The following is a 21,585-nucleotide window of genomic DNA, read 5'->3' on the forward strand; positions in this document are numbered from 1 at the left end:
GTTATCTCAAAATAACCTTATTTTTTAATCCATTTGAATGTAATTTTACCCTCAAAAATGGTGTCTCCTGCAGTGTAAAATGTGTACAAACACTCTGGCTTCGCCCCCTCGACCCCCGGCCGTGGGGGCGAGACTTCAGTCGCTTCGCTCCCTACGTTCGCAACTTTCAGATTTTTTTTCACAACCCATTGGCATCTCTGATCTTAGTGGTTGCAAACTTTTCAATGTACTCCTTTTGGTTGTAGTCAAAAGGACCATGTTACAGTATTTTGTAATAAAATCATTGTCACCACTTTATCTTTCAAAATCTTCTCAAAACCTTTCAGAGCTGCTCTGGACAAGTTCCATTCCTTCAGACAACGCTGCAATGCCTTCTTCATGGATGTAGTTTCCCAGCTCTGCTTTGCTGATGGCACGGCACCAAGCCATAAAGTCATTACCAAGTTGCTGTCTTATGTAACAAGGAAACCAGAGTCAGACAAGGCATCAGATTGGCAGACCAAAAGATTGACAGCATTCAAAGGAGACTGCATAGACCGTACTCCTGTTATTAGATCAGTCCTATTACAGTTACTGCTGCAAGCAAGGTATATATGAAAACTGACAAACCCTCAGTATGTAGTAGCATTCAAAGGAGACTGCATAGACCGTACTCCTGTTATTAGATCAGTCCTATTACAGTTACTGCTGCAAGCAAGGTATACATGAAAACTGACAAACCCTCAGTATGTAGTAGTATTCAAAGGAGACTGCATATACTGTACTCCTGTTATTAGATCAGTGCTATTACAGTTACTGCTGCAAGCAAGGTATACATGAAAACTGACAAACCCTCAGTATGTAGTAGTATTCAAAGGAGACTGCATATACCGTACTCCTGTTATTAGATCAGTGCTATTACAGTTACTGCTGCAAGCAAGGTATACATGAAAACTGACAAACCCTCAGTATGTAGTAGCATTCAAAGGAGACAGCATAGACCGTAAACTCCTGTTATTAGATCAGTCCTATTACAGTTACTGCTGCAAGCAAGGTATACATGAAAACTGACAAACCCTCAGTATGTAGTAGTATTCAAAGGAGACTGCATAGACTGTACTCCTGTTATTAGATCAGTGCTATTACAGTTACTACTGCAAGCAAGGTATACATGAAAACTGACAAACCCTCAGTATGTAGTAGTATTCAAAGGAGACTGCATAGACTGTACTCCTGTTATTAGATCAGTGCTATTACAGTTACTACTGCAAGCAAGGTATACATGAAAACTGACAACCCCTCAGTATGTAGTAGTATTCAAAGGAGACTGCATAGACTGTACTCCTGTTATTAGATCAGTCCTATTACAGTTACTACTGCAAGCAAGGTATACATGAAAACTGACAACCCCTCAGTATGTAGTAGTATTCAAAGGAGACTGCATAGACTGTACTCCTGTTATTAGATCAGTGCTATTACAGTTACTACTGCAAGCAAGGTATACATGAAAACTGACAAACCCTCAGTATGTAGTAGTATTCAAAGGAGACTGCATAGACTGTACTCCTGTTATTAGATCAGTCCTATTACAGTTACTACTGCAAGCAAGGTATACATGAAAACTGACAACCCCTCAGTATGTAGTAGCATTCAAAGGAGACTGCATATACTGTACTCCTGTTATTAGATCAGTCCTATTACAGTTACTGCTGCAAGCAAGGTATACATGAAAACTGACAAACCCTCAGTATGTAGTAGTATTCAAAGGAGACTGCATATACTGTACTCCTGTTATTAGATCAGTCCTATTACAGTTACTGCTGCACTCGAATGTAAGTTCATACGTGCGTGCTGGTAATAAACAATTTCCAAAAGTTTAAACTGACTTTCAGCACAAAAATTCACTAACCTTGAATTTTCGATGTGTGACACACATCTTCATCAGAAGAAGTTCTAAGATGTTGTGATGGACTTGCCCTTTTGTTGATCATTGGTCGGTTATCGCAAACCTGTACATGGAACATTTTGAGATCACCGCTTTACGCAATTCACCCGTCAAACCTTCCGTGTGGCTTCGTTATGTGGACGATACTTACGTTATCATTCGCGAAACTGATGTGAAAATTTTCACCGAACATATCAACAGTCAGAATTCGCATATCAAATTCACCAGCGAACCGGAAGTGGACGGATTCCTTGCATTCTTGGACACCAAAGTCTTGCGAAACGCCGACGGATCCGTGAGCATCTCCATCTACAGAAAACCTACACATACGGATCAATACCTCCATTTTGATTCACATCATCCCATCGCTCACAAATTAAGTGTCATCAGGACATTATTTCACAGAGCTGAAATAGCGGTGACAGACCCTGAGGAAAAGGTGAAGGAAGTTGAACATATCAAGTCTGCGTTAGGGACGTTGTGGTTACCACAATTGGACTTTCGGTTTAGCCAAAGCTAAGGACAAAAGTAAGAACACTCTGACCCTCCTACTAATGCCAACCAAGTAGAGGGAAAGAAATCGTCGACCTACATTACCCTACCCTTTATAGAGGGGTTGTCACAGAAGCTCCAGCGTATTTTCAAATCCTACGGTGTTGCTACAAGCTTCAGACCGCACAGTACGCTGAGAAAACTATTAGTCGCACCTAAGGATCCCACTCCAACTGAGAAAAAATCAGGTGTGGTCTACGAGATACCCTGCGGCGAATGTACAAGTTCATACATCAGCCAGACAGGTAGACAACTCGGAGATAGACTGAAGGAGCACAAGTCAACTGCCCCCAGCCGCAAACCCTCTGCTGTTGCAGAGCACAAAACAGAGTCTCACCACAACATCGACTGGGAATCCACAAAGGTGTTAGCCAAGGATGATAGAGAGTACCCCGTTTAGTGCGGGAGGCCCTCCAGATCAAGAAGAAATCGCCAGAACTAAATCGCGATCAAGGACTGGAATTGCCAACCTTATACAACGCCCTCATTAGACCAAAAGTTGCCAATGATCAACAAAAGGGCAAGTCCATCACAACATCTTAGGACTTCTTCTGATGAAGATGTGTGTCACACATCGAAAATTCAAGGTTAGTGAATTTTTGTGCTGAAAGTCAGTTTAAACTTTTGGAAATAGTTACTGCTGCAAGCAAGGTATACATGAAAACTGACAAACCCTCAGTATGTAGTAGCATTCAAAGGAGACTGCATAGACTGTACTCCTGTTATTAGATCAGTGCTATTACAGTTACTGCTGCAAGCAAGGTATACATGAAAACTGACAAACCCTCAGTATGTAGTAGCATTCAAAGGAGACTGCATAGACCGTACTCCTGTTATTAGATCAGTGCTATTACAGTTACTGCTGCAAGCAAGGTATACATGAAAACTGACAAACCCTCAGTATGTAGTAGTATTCAAAGGAGACTGCATAGACCGTACTCCTGTTATTAGATCAGTCCTATTACAGTTACTGCTGCAAGCAAGGTATACATGAAAACTGACAAACCCTCAGTATGTAGTAGTATTCAAAGGAGACTGCATATACTGTACTCCTGTTATTAGATCAGTCCTATTACAGTTACTGCTGCAAGCAAGGTAACTTACTGCTGCAAGCAAGGTATACATGAAAACTGACAAACCCTCAGTATGTAGTAGCATTCAAAGGAGACAGCATATACTGTACTCCTGTTATTAGATCAGTCCTATTACAGTTACTACTGCAAGCAAGGTATACATGAAAACTGACAACCCCTCAGTATGTAGTAGCATAAAGGAGACAGCATAGACTGTACTCCTGTTATTAGATCAGTCCTATTACAGTTACTGCTGCAAGCAAGGTATACATGAAAACTGACAAACCCTCAGTATGTAGTAGCATTCAAAGGAGACTGCATAGACCGTACTCCTGTTATTAGATCAGTTCTATTGCAGTTACTGCTGCAAGCAAGGTATACATGAAAACTGACAAACCCTCAGTATGTAGTAGCATTCAGAGGAGACTGTATAGACCGTACTCCTGTTATTAGATCAGTCCTATTACAGTTACTACTGCAAGCAAGGTATACATGAAAACTGACAAACCCTCAGTATGTAGTAGCATTCAAAGGAGACTGTATAGACCGTACTCCTGTTATCAGTGCTATTACAGTTACTACTGCAAGCAAGGTATACATGAAAACTGACAAACCCACAGTATGTAGTAGCATTCAAAGGAGACTGCATAGACCGTACTCCTGTTATTAGATCAGTTCTATTGCAGTTACTGCTGCAAGCAAGGTATACATGAAAACTGACAAACCCTCAGTATGTAGTAGCATTCAGAGGAGACTGTATACTACTCCTGTTATTAGATCAGTCCTATTACAGTTACTACTGCAAGCAAGGTATACATGAAAACTGACAAACCCTCAGTATGTAGTAGCATTCAAAGGAGACTGTATAGACCGTACTCCTGTTATTAGATCAGTCCTATTGCAGCTATAATGCTGCAGGCAAGGTATAAGTAGAAACAAACCCTCAGTATGTAGTAGCAAGGCCCGGTAGCAAGGTAGAGAACAGATTCATTGTCCATGCATTGGGGTCAGATGCCTCCTCAGTACCTATAAAGTTATTGATTAATAATAAATAAAATGAAATAAATTATTATTAACTCTGATTTTGAGTACACAAGAAAGCAATATACAAAATGGAATTGGATAAGTTGGTAAGATGATCACAAAAGCAGAACTTGAAAGGTGTGAATGCCCTATGAATTCAAAACAAAAACGCCTACAGACAGTTAAGGTCAAGATGTGTAAAGATGCTCAATACATTACAAGAAGTGCAGACAGACGATACAGAAGATACAAGTAATATGTATTTTAATAAGTAATTTGTATAAAGGAAAACCATTTAAATATTGTATTTATAATTACATTTAAAAGCCTAAGGAGACATCCGGGGAGACATCATGGCAGTTTCAATCTAATCAGGGATGGTATTCCAAAGTAATGGTCCTTTTTCTGGAATTTCCAAAATTAGGGTCGGGTCAGTATTTTTTGTACAATAAAAACTTTTTTCCAGATTAGAGTTGGTCAGATGAGGACAATCAATCATTTTTTATTCTTGTCAAATGTGACATGACTAGTTTTATTCAAAATTCATTCTGTACATTTTTTTATTTATGTGACAAAGAAACCTGTGTTTTTCTTATTCCATTTCTCTGTATATATTATTTTTTCAGTGTTGGTGAAGTCCAAGCCTACATGAGTCAGTACTTGGACCAAGCTCAAAGAGTACTGCTCAACAGTCCTGCACATGATGTGCTAGAAGTCTGCACACTGTTCATAAACTGTATAGAGGTAAGATTGAGTCACTGTTTATAAACTGTATAGAGGTAAGATTGAGTCAGTACTTGGACCAAGCACAAACAGTACTGCTCAACAGTCCTGCACATGATGTATTAGAAGTCTGTACACTGTTCATAAACTATATAGAGGTAAGATTGAGTCAGTACTTGGACCAAGCACAAAGACTACTGGTCAACAGTCCTGCACATGATGTACTAGAAGTCTGTACACTGTTCATAAACTGTATAGAGGTAAGATTGAATCAGTACTTGGACCAAGCTCTAAGAGTACTGCTCAACAGTCCTGCACATGATGTATTAGAAGTCTGTACACTGTTCATAAACTGTATAGAGGTAAGATTGAATCAGTACTTGGACCAAGCTTAAAGAGTACTGGTCAACAGTCCTGCACATGATGTACTAGAAGTCTGTACACTGTTCATAAACTGCATAGAGATAAGATTGAGTCAGTACTTGTATCAAGCTCAAAGAGTACTGGTCAAATGTCAACAGTCCTGCACATGATGTACTAGAAGTCTGTACACTGTTCATAAACTGTATAGAGGTAAGATGGAGTCAGTACTTGTACCAAGCTCAAAGAGTACTGGTCAACAGTCCTGCACATGATGTACTAGAAGTCTGTACACTGTTCATAAACTGTATAGAGGTAAGATTGAGTCAGTACTTGGACCAAGCACAAAGACTACTGGTCAACAGTCCTGCACATGATGTACTAGAAGTCTGCACACTGTTTATAAACTGTATAGAGGTAAGATTGAATCAGTACTTGGACCAAGCTCTAAGAAGACTGGTCAACAGTCCTGCACATGATGTACTAGAAGTCTGTACACTGTTCATAAACTGTATAGCGGTAAGATTGAGTCAGTACTTGGACCAAGCTCAAAGAGTACTGGTCAACAGTCCTGCACATGATGTACTAGAAGTCTGTACGCTGTTCATAAACTGTATAGAGGTAAAATTGAATCAGTACTTGTACCAAGCTCAAAGAGTTCTGGTCAACAGTCCTGCACATGATGTACTAGAAGTCTGTACGCTGTTCATAAACTGTATAGAGGTAAGATTGAGTCAGTACTTGGACCAAGCTTAAAGAGTACTGGTCAACAGTCCTGCACATGATGTATTAGAAGTCTGTACACTGTTCATAAACTGCATAGAGATAAGATTGAGTCAGTACTTGTATCAAGCACAAAGAGTACTAGTCAACAGTCCTGCGTATGATGTACTTGAAGTCTGTACACTGTTCATAAACTGTATAGAGGTAAGATTGAGTCAGTACTTGGACCAAGCTCTAAGAGTACTGGTCAACAGTCCTGCACATGATGTACTAGAAGTCTGTACACTGTTCATAAACTGTATAGAGGTAAGATTGAATCAGTACTTGGACCAAGCACAAAGAGTACTAGTCAACAGTCCTGCGTATGATGTACTTGAAGTCTGTACACTGTTCATAAACTGTATAGAGGTAAGATTGAATCAGTACTTGGACCAAGCTCTAAGAAGACTGGTCAACAGTCCTGCACATGATGTACTAGAAGTCTGTACACTGTTCATAAACTGTATAGCGGTAAGATTGAGTCAGTACTTGGACCAAGCTCAAAGAGTACTGGTCAACAGTCCTGCACATGATGTACTAGAAGTCTGTACGCTGTTCATAAACTGTATAGAGGTAAAATTGAATCAGTACTTGTACCAAGCTCAAAGAGTTCTGGTCAACAGTCCTGCACATGATGTACTAGAAGTCTGTACGCTGTTCATAAACTGTATAGAGGTAAGATTGAGTCAGTACTTGGACCAAGCTTAAAGAGTACTGGTCAACAGTCCTGCACATGATGTATTAGAAGTCTGTACACTGTTCATAAACTGCATAGAGATAAGATTGAGTCAGTACTTGTATCAAGCACAAAGAGTACTAGTCAACAGTCCTGCGTATGATGTACTTGAAGTCTGTACACTGTTCATAAACTGTATAGAGGTAAGATTGAGTCAGTACTTGGACCAAGCTCTAAGAGTACTGGTCAACAGTCCTGCACATGATGTACTAGAAGTCTGTACACTGTTCATAAACTGTATAGAGGTAAGATTGAATCAGTACTTGGACCTAGCACAAAGAGTACTAGTCAACAGTTCTGCGTATGATGTACTTGAAGTCTGTACACTGTTCATAAACTGTATAGAGGTAAGATTGAGTCAGTACTTGGACCAAGCTCTAAGAGTACTGGTCAACAGTCCTGCACATGATGTACTAGAAGTCTGTACACTGTTCATAAACTGTATAGAGGTAAGATGTAGGGGATTATTTACATTGCAAAGATATCAGGCCAACAATAGCAATGCTTGTTTCAGTTCTAGTAACACATTTTGTTCCCTACTGTCATTATTATACAACATGCATCATAAAACTTGTATTAATTGGTCTATGCATTTTCAATCTTTGTACAGGATGCCTTGTATCGCAAAGCTTCATCTCAAGTAAACCCTACTCTAGGACTGTTGAATTCTGCTACCCTGGAGTTCCGAGAATCAGCTGCATGGTTACGTCACCGGGCAGCAGATGAGGGTGTGACAGTACAGTACCTACAGGCTATAGCTGGTGCCAGATTTGGGATGGTAGTAACAGCACAATTTCTTCATGAAGTATACTGTGGGGGTAACAGACAGCATGATAGAGAAATTGAACGACAGGTGAGTTTCCTAGTATTAAAACAGCCAAGTACTGATGAATTTGAATTCTATTCTGCTTTTTCTCTCAGATTGTTTATTATCATAAATACACCATCAACTGACTGAGGATAAATGCACAGGTATGATGGTTCTCTGAACATGGGGATTGATGGCTTAACATCCCCGTTCAAATGAAGGAGTATTCTTGGTTGTTCAATTTACCTTACTAAGAAAGTGTAAATTTAATGTACAGTAAACAAAACCACATGTTACCAAGTCAATACCTCAGCCAATACCAAGTGACATCTGCTGGAATTGAACCTGGGGCTGATTATTCTTGACAGACTTGAGGTGTGTCATTGGTGTAAGATTTTCATGAGTTAGACTAGTGTAAAGACTCCATTGTGGAATTAAGCAGCTTAAGCAATAAACCTGTGTAATCATTCTATAGAAGAATCTGTGTTATGCTAATTCTGTGCAGTTTCTCTTACAAGTAAAAATGTGGTTCTAAAAACCATGAAAGAAATGTTTTTATACTATTCAGCAAATTACTTCAGTGGTGTCCATCTGGTCTGTCTGATTATCGCGTAAAAAGAACTAGGTCACACGATGCTACGCAGTTTGACTAGCGAATGAGGTGCCGATGTGATGATGACGTGATTCAATTGGCCAATCAGAACCCTACTTCCATATACGCCATAAACTGCGCCAAATTGGCAGTCCACTGAAGTACTGTGCTGAAAATTATAACCCTACAGTATGTTGCTGTACATGTAGTTGATACATTGGTAAATGCAATTTTTTATGTAATTTTAATAATGGTGGAGTATTCAAACTTTCTATTTTTTTTTATTTATCTGCAGATCAAGAACTTGTTTCAAGAAGCCAAATCTTTCTGCAATGAGGAATCCAACCATCAAGCTCACCTATTCCTGATACGGCAGCTGTGCAAATGCTATGGCACCAATACTATGGATATGCTATCCCAGCATGCACAGCTAAGATGGGTCAAACCCAGGGAGCTGAAAACAGGAGTAAGTAAAATGAGTATTAGGTGTGTGGATGGTCAGGGTCTTATCAGTGTTGCCAAAATGATTCATACTTACCAAATGCTGCAAATTGTCCCACAGACTAACCAAGGTGCGTCAAATTGTCCCACAGACCATAACCAAATTTAGGGACAATGTTACCAAATCTAGCAATGAAATCACACAATTTGAGGAAAGCTGACTTGAGAGAATAAGCTTTTGGTACCTGGTGACTTGATGGTTATAAAATAATATATAGATGGTTATAAAACCTAGCAGTTGGACACTTGCAAAAGTAGCCCAATTTTAGGCAAATTACAACATGATGATTTACTTTGGTCGCAGCAAGCGATTTTTGGGTAACCCAATTTGGCAGCTAAACTACAGCATTGGTATAAACTGGGTCATATGAATCCTTCCATCCCAACCTCATGAGTTGTTATTACTTGGATTAGCCTTCTCACCTGCATATTGAAGAAAATACACAAATATTGCTTCTTGTCTGTGTGATTGAAGCACTAAGTGATTTCAGATCACTTAATATGATTTCAGAAAATGCACAGATGCACTCAATTGTAGTTTTTTGAGAAAATTTGAATTTTTAAACTGACATATTAAAATTATCAGATATTTTTAAATATTTTCACATTTTGTTTAAATTTTATTTTTAAAAGAATTTCATCTATGTCAGAACAATTATGCAGGGTGTGTATTTAAAATGAAAGTAACTAAAGATAAGTGTTTTTTGGGGTATAAAAGTATTTTTTCTATGGTTAACAAAGCGTGATTGTGAAATTCATGTAATGTTATCCAACATCTTGCTGAACTTGATTGCATTTGTGAGTTATTAATTCTTTGTATTGTTTTCAGACCACACAAGTTCCAGATCGTTTTGTTGTTTGTGGTGGTGTGTACCGAGATATCAGAGAGGCCTTAGCACAGTTTGTAATGACAGACCAGTTTGGAGGAGTTACAGCAGCAGTCAGGGTAAGTGAAACTGATGATGGCAATGATAAGGACAAGCAAAGGAGGACAAGGAAAACCCAGGATATCTTGCACCAAAAGATTTTACCATATAGCTTTTAATTCACTTGACTGTTGAATCAGACTGGACCAATTGCTGTGGTCCAATTTACATTTTCAGTTTGCCTAGATTAGAGGTTAATGATAGGATTTTTTTGACATTCCAATGATGAATATCAAAACATGCACTTTAAAATTTTTTTAATCAACAACAAAAATCCCTCATTGGTGGCCTGAAATCAATTTAACCATTACTGTGTAGGTACGCAGAAATATGCATGCCTAAATGCTCAAAGTGGTGTGCTTGTGCATTGACAAATATCATTGTACATGTATGAATCCCACTACTAAAGGTCAGCTGTTATATTCATTTGCCTGATGCATATTGAACATTTTATGACATCTTATAATATTTATTTTGCCAAGGGCATAATATAAGTTTTGTTTATGTTGTGAAACTTTTCTAAAGTTATCACATGTTAGTAACATGTCATGTTACCAATCAAATAACAGTCAGGTTACAACTAATCCAACTGATTTAAAATGCTCAATTGCCAACTAGTTAGGTTTCTTTATCACACCACTAAGGTAAACATCAAAGAACACCGCTAGCCTGATATATTTTCATATCTAGTAAGTGAGTGCGTATTTTACGCTTTATATCTAGTCAGTGAGAGCGTATTTCGCAAGGCCGATACGTGTGTACGGCGAGGTACGCGTATAAAGGCGAATCGCGTAAGCCGGGCGCGTAAAATGCACGGAACCTGTAATACGCGGAACAGTCATCTATTTTTTGTAATATTTTTCCTATTTAGCAGGAATTAAAATGTTTAAAAACGTAATTATTTCAATATTTAGAATGACTTAGTGGTATGATAAATTCGTTATTAGGTTCAGCGTCAGTATGGTACAGGAAATTATCGTGCGCTCAGTGTCATACTGGGTTCAGCCTTCGGCTTCACCCAGTATGACACTTCAGCGCACGATAATTTCCCTACCATACCTCCGCTTCACCTAATAACTAATATTATCCAGTGTCATGTTAATTATTCTCTCGCTCTCTCATGCAGGATTGTCAGAAACCTAGAAACCAGCAAGAGGCAGCTTTGTTGTTAGCTTTATACAGAGAGGTAACATTGTCCCACTGTGCTCAGGGAGACCAAGAGGAAGTGCCACAACAGGTGAGATTTGAGTATGATTTGATAATGAAATGTCGTCACAACTAATCCCCATTAATCCTTGTTCTTGATTTCCCTTTCAGTGAACTTCCCTGTAATTCACCATATTGGTTACTATGTACTTATGCTGATATGTTCAGTATTTTTGAAGCCACAAGAGAACATGTTTGGGGTTTAACCTGAGGTCAGTCAATTTGTTTTTGGAATATGAAAACTGGAGGGATAAACAATAATAACTTTATTAAGATTATTATAATAAGATTATTAAACTCCGGATAAGAAAATCCAGTGCCTAAGCCTTCTGAGCATGTTTGAATTTGACTGATGCCAATATAGTAGAGAGGCCACATCAGTCTATCTGCTCTAGTTAATGTTTTCCTGCAACATTTTTGGACAAAGGTGCCAGCCGGGTTAAATTTAACCATAAGAGTCTCATCTTTCTAATAGAATGTTCGAACCTGGCAACCTGGCTCACCTGAGTGGACACAGAGCGCTGAACTTGTCAGCACTTATGCGCAAACTCCCTTTTGTGTACGCTCATGCTATTTCTGTTCGCTAACGCACCCGCACTTATCGTAGACCCCTATGAGTAACATGCCTAGTTTAAGTTGTAGTTTAAGATTTTTTCAGAGAAATCATAAATGGCAGCAAAAACACTGATTCTCCTTGATATAATTAACATAGGACATGGACACCTGTGGCATAGTGACCATGTCTAACTTCATGCTAAAATGGTGGACCAAATCCAACAACCTTTAAGGTGGACATAGCTAGTCAGTTCTGACTAAGCATTTGATATGATCTTATTCTGCTATATACTACTTCTAACATGTAAGATGCAATTACAAAAAGCACTTACAATGTATAGAGGTAAATAAAATGAGAAATAAAAAAAAATAAAAAATACAGAATAAATAAATTTTTGAGGTTTTTTTAATGAGGAAACATGTAGCTCTTCTATGCATTGGTTTGCCTCAAGTTCGGTAATGACATAGGTGCATATTTTGCTGGGCACAGTATCAAATCATGCATGTAAATTTAATTACGCAGAGCACACACACGCACATGTACAAGGGCAGTTTGTTGACATGCTTGCAGCGCAAGTGCAAAAGGCATTGACGCAGTGTTCGAAATATGCCTCAAAAAGTTACAGGCCAACCGGGCTTGACCTTAAAAAGTTACCGGCCAGCCGGGTCGGCAACTAGATGCCAGTCAGAAAAGTTACCGGCCAGGCCAAAAGTTACAGGCCAATGGCGGCTGACTGGCCCTATTTGAACGCTGCATTGACGTCACTACCGAACTTGAGGTGCACCAAAGAATAATGTTATCAGAGAGAGAGTTCCATTCTCTTGTCCAGCAACACAAAATTGTTGATCACCAGCAACATTGATGGACCAGGAGACAAATTGCATCCATCGCAGATCTCAAATGGTGACTTGGAACATATATTTTCTTTTGTAGTGGTGATTTTCAGTGGAACACTGTCATTTTCAGTGTAAAAATTTCATAGTGATACAGAGTCAGTGTATTGGAAATGTAGAGTTCAGTTCAGCTTTATTCTTATAGTAACATTAAAAGAATATTTAATATTGTGGAGAAGGTCAAAATATGTATTTTTTATCTCTCAGTATGCTAATAAAGTGATGACTTTAAATGAAAAATTATGCCCAAAATATGGTAAATTGAACAATATCGCTGAAGTTACATGGATGATAACATTATACTAGGCTTGCAGGTACCAACAGCCAGCTTTGGAAATTTCAAACTTTACTTGATAATAATCCACCCCTATATTTCAATTGTTTTTCCTCAGATGAAGCAAGAACTACAGACTTACATACAGGGCAGTCCATCAGTCCATTGCAAGGTATAAAATAAACATGTGAAGGATTCAGGGGCAAATTGTGATATATCCAAATTTTTGTATTAATTTTATTTTATGTAATGAGATGCCTTTTAAGTACTTACTTTATTAAGAGAAGGAACAAACATTAGGGTGAATGCAATATTAAAATCTCATGTCCATTCAGAAAACAAAATGCATACACTCAAATGAAAAATAATGCAATCAATGTGGATATTGATAACAAAATACTATCAAAGACAGAATTAAAAAGACTATTTTGCATCTGACATCATTTGTCAATCAAACTCAGACTTGGTTTGTTTATGAGTGTTGTGATGATTGAGAGTTAACACTGAATTCAAATTTATAAAAGTCAAATTCTTTTGCCTGGTGATAGCCTAAAGTGCAACAGCCATAGGTCACTAGATGAACACAAATTCAACAACAAGTTTGTATACATTAGCAAAAAGATGTAGGCCTAATTATTTTGAATTCACTTGAAATAAATGAATTACAACTTTTTTTCCAGGCAAACTAATTGATTTTTTAGGTAAAGGTCAAACAAATTGCAACAGAATTTTTTTTACCACAATGCATTTCTATAATGTCCCTAGAATGACATACTAAAAGTCCCTAAATATCCAAGTGGTGGAAATATGCCTAATTTGCATAAATCCAAAATGGCCGCCAATTCACAGATTTTTCACCTTATTTTGAATTTAACGCTCATCTTGTATAACTTTTCAGGTATTTTAGATGCCTAAAATGCTTATTCCAGAATGGATAATCAATACATGTTTCACAAGTTTGCCTAACATCTCAATATGGGTGCCTTAATTTGCATAAATCCAAAATGGCCGCCAATTTTGGGAAATTTTATGTTGATTTGGTCATCATTCCCAGTTTACACAACGTTTGTGGTAATTTAAATACCTAAAGTGCACATTTTAGGATTAGTAATTTCTATGTATGTTTCACAAGTGTGCACCATGCCTTAATATGTGTACCCTAATTTGCATAAATCCATAATGGCTGCCATTTATGGTAATTTTTGAACTTATTTAGTCATAATTCTCATTATGTATTTTTTGGCGTGATTCTTAAAGCCTAAAATGTATGTTTCAGGATGGGTAATCTTTAAAATATATGTACTCCAAAATGTTTCATATGCCATAATCTGTCAGTTACGGACTTGTCATACTGACAATACCCCGATTTGTTAATACAAAATATCACACAAAACCATGGCTATCATCCAGATTGGCTTAAAGTTTTGTTGTATTCCTCAATATGCCAATTAAAGCACTTATGTGGCAAAGTCATCTTCAGTAGCATCAATTTTAATTCATCTCAAGCAATGATTGTGGTGTTGGCGCTTACTCAGTATGTAATGGAAGATATTGGCGATCAACAATCTGCCAGCCCCAATCTTCTGGAAGCAAAATGTTTGCCTAACCCTTCCACTCTAGTATTTGATAGTAGACATACAGACTGTGGTACTTTGCGGCAGGCGGATGTTGGTGGTAATGTCAATGCTTCTACAACTTTATAGCGAGGTGCTAGTTGAGACTTTCAAAAAAATTTCCTGTATCTTAGGGTATCTAGCTCCTCTGTTGATTCGCCATTGTGCAAGCTGACCAGTACAGTGCCTTCTCTCTACCTCTGATAATGTCCTCTTTAAGATGTTCTTCTGTTTGATTGAATACATCGACATGTTCATAAAAGCTGACATTCCTTTTAATCCTCGAGGGCTATACCCTTCCAAATTCCAAATAGACGGAATGTGGTGTCACAGCCAAGAACGGCATGGATTAAGAGAATGTGGTCACACAAGCTATTTCACAAATTAACCTTCAACGTTTTGACGTTCCACTTTCTATTCTTCTTAGAGTTTTGCTTTGGCTCTGGTGCAAAGTTGATGTTATGTGCATTCAGTTCAGCATAGTAGATGAGTAGGATGAAGAGGTCAGTGTCATCACCAACAAGAACAGTATCAATAGGTCTTGCAGACTCTTCTGCTGTGGTGACTCAGGACATCGCATTGTGTCGTGCATAAAATGTAATACAACCAGTCATTTCCAGCTTGTCACTGAGGAGGTTGATGAAACATTGTTTGTTAACTTCGATGCAAGGAATTCCTCTTTCTTGGAATTGATAATCATATCACCTGTAAAGTAAATCCTGGACAAGGTCCTGTTCGTCTAAGATTTGTGGCATCCTTGGTGGCGGGACCATCTTCATACCAATCAAAAACTCTGGTTGGATTTCCAGTAACATAATATAATCAACATAACTGGCAAATGTTGCTCTAAGTCGTTCTACGGGGCCATGGAAGATGGTGCAGTAGTGCACCACCGTCCAAAATGTAGTGCACATTTTCATCAGGCTCTGACTGATTACACTTTGATATCTTCAATATGTGCATCTGCTGGGGCTGCTTTAGTCGCTTCCAGGAGAAAGCTTGATGAATCAAACAGTGCAGTTGGATTACTGCACAACTCCTAGCTGAAGACTGATGATAGATCGAAAATCCCTGCTCACTCTCAATTGGCCCACATTAACAGTTCTGTCTGAGTGTCATTTGCAATGTTGTGCAGGTTAGGGTCTGGATTGAATGGACAATTGGACATCGCTCTATGAGGTAGCCCAGTAACTCTAATGTGTCGTTTACATCCCTACTCTGTCTTGCTCTTCCACTTCCTCTGCTCGGCCCTCCACTTGTCTTTACACTCTTCATAAGGACCTGCTCAATGATGAGATCTGTGAACAACTCTGCCCAGTAGCCACCACCTCTTCACACTACATGGTTCCCATCTTGGAATCTTCTGTGGACATCTTGTAAAATCTTGCATCATTTGCAAATAAATATAAGCAGACTTGGCATAAAATATGTGTCCTTGGCATAAAATATGTGCAGCAAAATAGGGCAGCATATCATGGGTAGCCTGAAGATACAGTTTCTAGTTCCCCGCTCGATGAATAAAATGTCTAATACTGTAACCAGAGAAGAGCAGTATGTGTTGTCATAACCTGTTTCTTGGCCTCCATCTGGTCAATGACATCTAATGAGCATATCTCATCTACCGATGCGGTGCCAAGCATCAGACTATCATACAGTTATTTTGCTTCTCCTTGATCTCAGATCATTGATCTGTTCCTATTACACCTGGTTGCTCATTGGTTTGCAGTTCTTCAGGAGACTGTTCTTTATTGGTTGTGAGTTTTTCAGGAGACTGTTTGTTCTTCACAGGTTTGTTGTCCTTCTGGAGGCTGTTCTTCATTGGCTGACAGTTCTTCAGGAGGCTGTTCTTCATAGGTTGGGAGTTCTTTAGGAGGCTGTTTTTCATTGGTTGGCAGATTAACGTTGAACAAATTGGCTATCAGCATGGTTCAGTGCAGCATTCATCAAGAAGATGACCACTCACCACTCTGGAGATTGCTTTACCGCCCATCATATGATCCACAGTGTTCCTGGCATAGACTATTTCAAGATTTCAAGAAGTTCCAGGAGTCCTAAGCCTGCGTGTCTACTATCAAATACTAGAGTGGAAGGGTTTGGCAAACAATTTACTTCCAGAAGATTGGCAGCTCCCATTACATACTGAGTAACCGCCAACACTACAATCTGAGGTCATCAGATGTGGATGTAAGAACTGAACATGCCGAAAGTATGGCCTCCCTTGTTCAGCAGCCTGCACTGAGTGCCCTGGCCCTTTTTGTACCCGCTCGCCACCACCAGGTATTGAAATTGATGCTACTGAACATGACTTTGCCACATAAGTGCTTATTACAAGATTGTAATATTGAGGATTACAACCAAACTGTACCCCAATCTGGATGGAAGCCAATGGTTCTGTGTGATATTTTGTACTATACTTCAGTCATGTGGCCATCGGCTGCCAGCCCGGCCTCCTCTCCAGGTATGCGAAAAATCCATTATAAAGCATGTAACCGACTTCAGATGCCTGGGCTCCATGGTGGGTTTGGGTGCTGGTGGCCTGGGGTTGCTTGGACAGCTTTCTGGAATTTGGAGCAACTATGGAGGGGTCCTGCCATCCGGGTTTTCCCCGGGGTTGAACTGCTTCACACAACTTGCGTCACAGTTTTACTGTGTGGCTGTGAGTCGTGGGTTGTCTCTGGGGATGTGGAAGGTGGGGTCAACTCATTTGGCACATCCTGTTGCCGTGTTGTGCTAGACATTGGGAGAGTGGGCGGAGTGCCAGATTCTGCCATCTGCAGTCTGGGAGGGACGGCGTCGCTTGTTGAGAGGGCCGGGACTCGTCGGTTGAGGTTAATGGAGCATGTGCTCCGCTTGCCTGATGGTAAGCCAGTGCGGGAGTATGCATTGTGTGTCCTCAATCAATGCAGAGGAAATCTGAACGGCAACGAACCTTGTTCTGGAAATACATCCAGTGTCTTTTGAGGGATATGGACAGCATGTTGAGTCAAGGTCAACTATCAGCAATGGCTCAAGACCGATGTAGCTGGAGGAAACTTGTAGTCGCCTGCTCCGCAGCTAAAGGATGATGATGATGATGAATCAGTATGAGAAGTCCGTAACTGGCCGCTATTTGTAATTAGGCACACCGATTATGGCATGTGAAACATTTGAGATACATATTTTGAGATTACCCATCCTGAAACAGGCATTTTAGGCATAAAAATTACTCCAAAAGTTACGTAATATGAGTATTATGAAAAAATAAGTCCAAAAATGATAGATTTATGCAAATTAGGGCATACATATTAAGGCACGTTGCACACTTGTGAAAGATACATAGAAATTACTGATCAATGTGCATTTTAGGTATTTAAATTACCACAAATGTTGTGTAGTGTAGACTGGGAATGAAGACCAAATCAACATAAAATGTCCCAGAATTGGCGGCCATTTGGGATTTATGCAAATTAGGGCACACATATTAAGGCGACACGTTGCACACTTGTGAAACATACATAGAAATTGCCAATTCTAAAATGTGCATTTTAGGTATTTAAATTACCACAAACGTTGCGTAGTGTAGACTGGGAATGATGACCAAATCAATATAAAATGTCCTAAAATTGGTGGCCATTTTGGATTTATGCAAATTAGGGCACACATATTAAGGCACGCTGCACACTTGCGAAACATACATAGAAATTACCGATCCTAAAATGTGCATTTCAGGTATTTAAATTACCACAAATGTTGTATAGATTGGGAATGATAACCAAATCAATATAAAATGTCCCAAAATTGGCGGCCATTTTGGATTTATGCAAATTAAGGCACCCATATTGAGACATTTGGCAAACTTGTTAAACATGTATTGATTATACATTCTGGAATAAGCATTTTAGGCATCTTAAGTACCTGAAAAGTTGTATAAGATTCAGTGTTAAATTCAAAATAAAGTGAAAAATCTGTGAATTGGCGGCCATTTTGGATTTATGCAAATTAGGCATATTTCCACCACTTGGATATTTAGGGACTTTTAGTATGCCATTCTAGGGACATTATAGAAATGCATTGTGGTAAAAAAAATTCTGTTGCAATTTGTTTGAGGTCAACCATTATTTTGCCTGGACTATTTGTATTATGATCAACTACGACTTTACCTATTTACATTTATAATACAAATTAAGTTGATTGCTACTTAAGTGGAATCAGTTATGACTTTTCCCCACTGTAAGTGGGGGAAAGTCATAGAGTCGGAAAGTTCCCCAGTCAGAATAAAGTACCCCATGCACTTAAGGGAGGACAGTTTTTATGGTCTACTTAGCTCAGCAATGCTTTGCTGTCTTCGATAATGGTTCATGTACGCTAGAGCGTTCGATAGGAACAAGCAAACAGTATACGAGTTTGCTGATATCTATCGGAGCGTTCAGCAGAGCAGCAGGATTATAAACGTGGTCGATGGTAAAACCATAATCAACATCCTTTGTGTTTAGTAAGTACATAACGACCCACTCATCAACTACTCAAGTGGTCATTAAATAAGCATGTATGGGGTCGTGTCTGCGGTCAATAGAAAGTCAATAATGTGTGTAAGTTTATGTTTACATAAAGTGGTGTAATAATAGGTTTCAAGGGGTTGTTAATTCAGGCATGGTTGTAAAATTGATTCAATCAATATTTTGGTCAACGTGTGGTATCGGAGCGTAGTGTACAATTGAGCGGAGCCTGGCAGAGTTTGCTATAGGCTTTTATGGGTTTGGGCTTTGATAAAAGCCATGTACTTCTCTGATACAATGCGCTATCGAAGACAGCAAAGCATTGATGAGCTCAGTAGACCATAAAAGCTGTCCTCCCTAAGTCATTTAATATGTTTATAATTATGATTTACTGAGTTGTGAGAGTCAAAAGTGACACATTTCCCATGCAAAGCCTTGTTATAATTCAAGATAATAGAAAAAGGTTTTGTGAAACAAAAGTGACAACACATAGGCTGCAACCAACCACATGATGATTTGAAGAACATTGTAAAATATGCTTGATGTCTGCCTGTAATCAGAAAAGACCTTCACAACGTGGAGTTTTGTGAGGTCTTTGCATGCCTGTTTGCTTAATTATCAGACATCTGATAAAAATATGTTACAGTTAACTTACAGCATTCTTTTATTTCAGGATTTTGCCAATTGTCTAGTTACCAACCAACTGGGTCACCTATTATCAGCAGACCCAGGTCAGACAACCATTCACCAGACCCTGTCAGCTCTTGTAGTGCACACTTTTACAGTTCTTAGTTGCGCACCAAAACACCATCTGCTAGGACCACTACAGAACCTTCTTGCAGCTCCAGCTCAATTACAGGTATGTGGCTTACAATTGACTTGCATGACTGATAACAAAAATGTCAAATTAAGTATAACAAGGCTTTCTTTTTCAAATCAAATTTGGGTTGATATCATGTGGTTTAAAAGTAAAAACTTTGTAGATACAGTAACTACAACATCAACTCTGCTGTGGACTTCATTAGCTGAAATTTGTTCTTACCCAATAAGGGGGTGATTTTATTATTGTGCTCTCTCACAGAATATGTTTTGTCAAAGATCACATGAGGTTTAACAGCAGATGACATTTTGAAAAATACACTAATGTGTAATTGGTCTCAATTAAGCATTTCAAGGCTATGGTTGTCCAACTTGGATCATTATATAGGTGCAATGTGGAACTCTCACAATGGTGGTGTCAAAAGTCATGTCAAGGTAATAATTGGATATGAGCTGAATGTGTAAAATTCATCTCAGTTAAACAGTTTAAGTCCAGTTTCAATCAAACTTAGATCAAGAGGTTCAATTTGTAGAACCATGTATTGATGGTGCCAATGGTCACATTTTCAGTAGTCACAGGTCAAATGTTGTTGGGGACAGATGAGCTGAAAGGGTAGTGGGTGGGTCAGCAGTATAATATCTACCTGCTTGTTTTTCACATGTAGGCCTATTCAAGTTACCTCTCTTGGCCCTATATTGCAATATCAGATGAGACTTGTGGTTCAAACCACCTTGTTTATGTATAAGTATTTGTTTGCCAATTTCAATTGCAGAAATCCTTCCTGCCAACTATGCCCGAGGATTACCGCATGGAAGCCAGAGAGGCCATAGCAGCAAGAGATAATGTACAGTGGTATGGTATGTATGGCTCTCTGTTAATTTTTGATCAACTGAAGTTACACTAAGTGATCTCTGAGAGAGGGTACATGAAAATGAAATGGTAGCCTACAAGTCTTATAGCCTTGCATAGAGTTCCCTCAATGCCAAACCACACTCTCCTTCACACATTCCAGTTTTCTTGCATGTTAACAATGTATCATACTAAATGAATAAGTAAACACTGCATTTTTGTGTCCAGATAGAAAAAATATCTGAACTCATTAGTTTTGACGTACCCTTTGAGAGTAAAGGGTCAGAAACTGTGCTCAACATAGTTAAATCAATTTTTCTCAGTTTGAGATATCGGGAAATATGGCTGGTAAAATGTAACTTTATGTGCTCTACTTTTGATCATATTTTCAAAAACTTACTTTGGAATTTTTAAAGCAAGGGGTCAATTTAAATCCAACATTGTAGGACAGGTGTTGGTGTCCTTAAAAGGTCTGTGACCCAGTTGACAGCCTCATCCCCCAATTTATCTCATTGTTGATGAGAATTTTTATCATATAATAGATCATATTTTTCCTCATTACCATCCTGAAATTTGACATTCCATATTAATGTATTTCCAAAGAAATCATAAAAACAGTCGATTTGAGATTACCAATTTATGAAATTTCACACGTCCCTAGGAATTGTGGGTAGTGGCTAGGAATTTCATTTTGATAAATTGGGACATGCACAAACATCTGTAAGCATCTTAACAGCTACGGTGATACCAGGAATAATACTCCTTTATGATTAAATGCGATAATATTCCTGCTACATGCACGCTATCTCTAGCATGTCGGTGAACTATGAATTTATATAAAATCACTGTTTCTTCTCGAATGAAGTTTCGCTGTGTACAATGATGCGGGACCACAATACATACACACGTACCAACGTAT

At 38.7% G+C, this 21,585-nt stretch overlaps 1 protein-coding gene across 1 annotated transcript in view; it reads left to right on the forward strand.

The window, feature by feature from the left end:
• Positions 1 to 20,721, forward strand: part of LOC140150170 (E3 ubiquitin-protein ligase RNF213-like) — a 57,251-nt gene extending 36,530 nt beyond the window's left edge. Inside the window, exons 16-26 of the mRNA XM_072172172.1 lie at positions 327 to 587; positions 5,199 to 5,316; positions 5,788 to 6,378; positions 6,481 to 7,092; positions 7,764 to 8,006; positions 8,849 to 9,019; positions 9,884 to 10,000; positions 11,107 to 11,217; positions 13,028 to 13,081; positions 19,671 to 19,856; positions 20,590 to 20,721. Coding sequence (XP_072028273.1) covers positions 327 to 587; positions 5,199 to 5,316; positions 5,788 to 6,378; positions 6,481 to 7,092; positions 7,764 to 8,006; positions 8,849 to 9,019; positions 9,884 to 10,000; positions 11,107 to 11,217; positions 13,028 to 13,081; positions 19,671 to 19,856; positions 20,590 to 20,721 — 2,596 coding nt within the window. The remainder of the gene's footprint in view (positions 1 to 326; positions 588 to 5,198; positions 5,317 to 5,787; positions 6,379 to 6,480; positions 7,093 to 7,763; positions 8,007 to 8,848; positions 9,020 to 9,883; positions 10,001 to 11,106; positions 11,218 to 13,027; positions 13,082 to 19,670; positions 19,857 to 20,589) is intronic.
• Positions 20,722 to 21,585: the final 864 nt, after the last annotated feature.

The sequence above is a fragment of the Amphiura filiformis genome, chromosome 4, assembly GCF_039555335.1.
Source record: "Amphiura filiformis chromosome 4, Afil_fr2py, whole genome shotgun sequence".
Taxonomy (NCBI): domain Eukaryota; kingdom Metazoa; phylum Echinodermata; class Ophiuroidea; order Amphilepidida; family Amphiuridae; genus Amphiura; species Amphiura filiformis.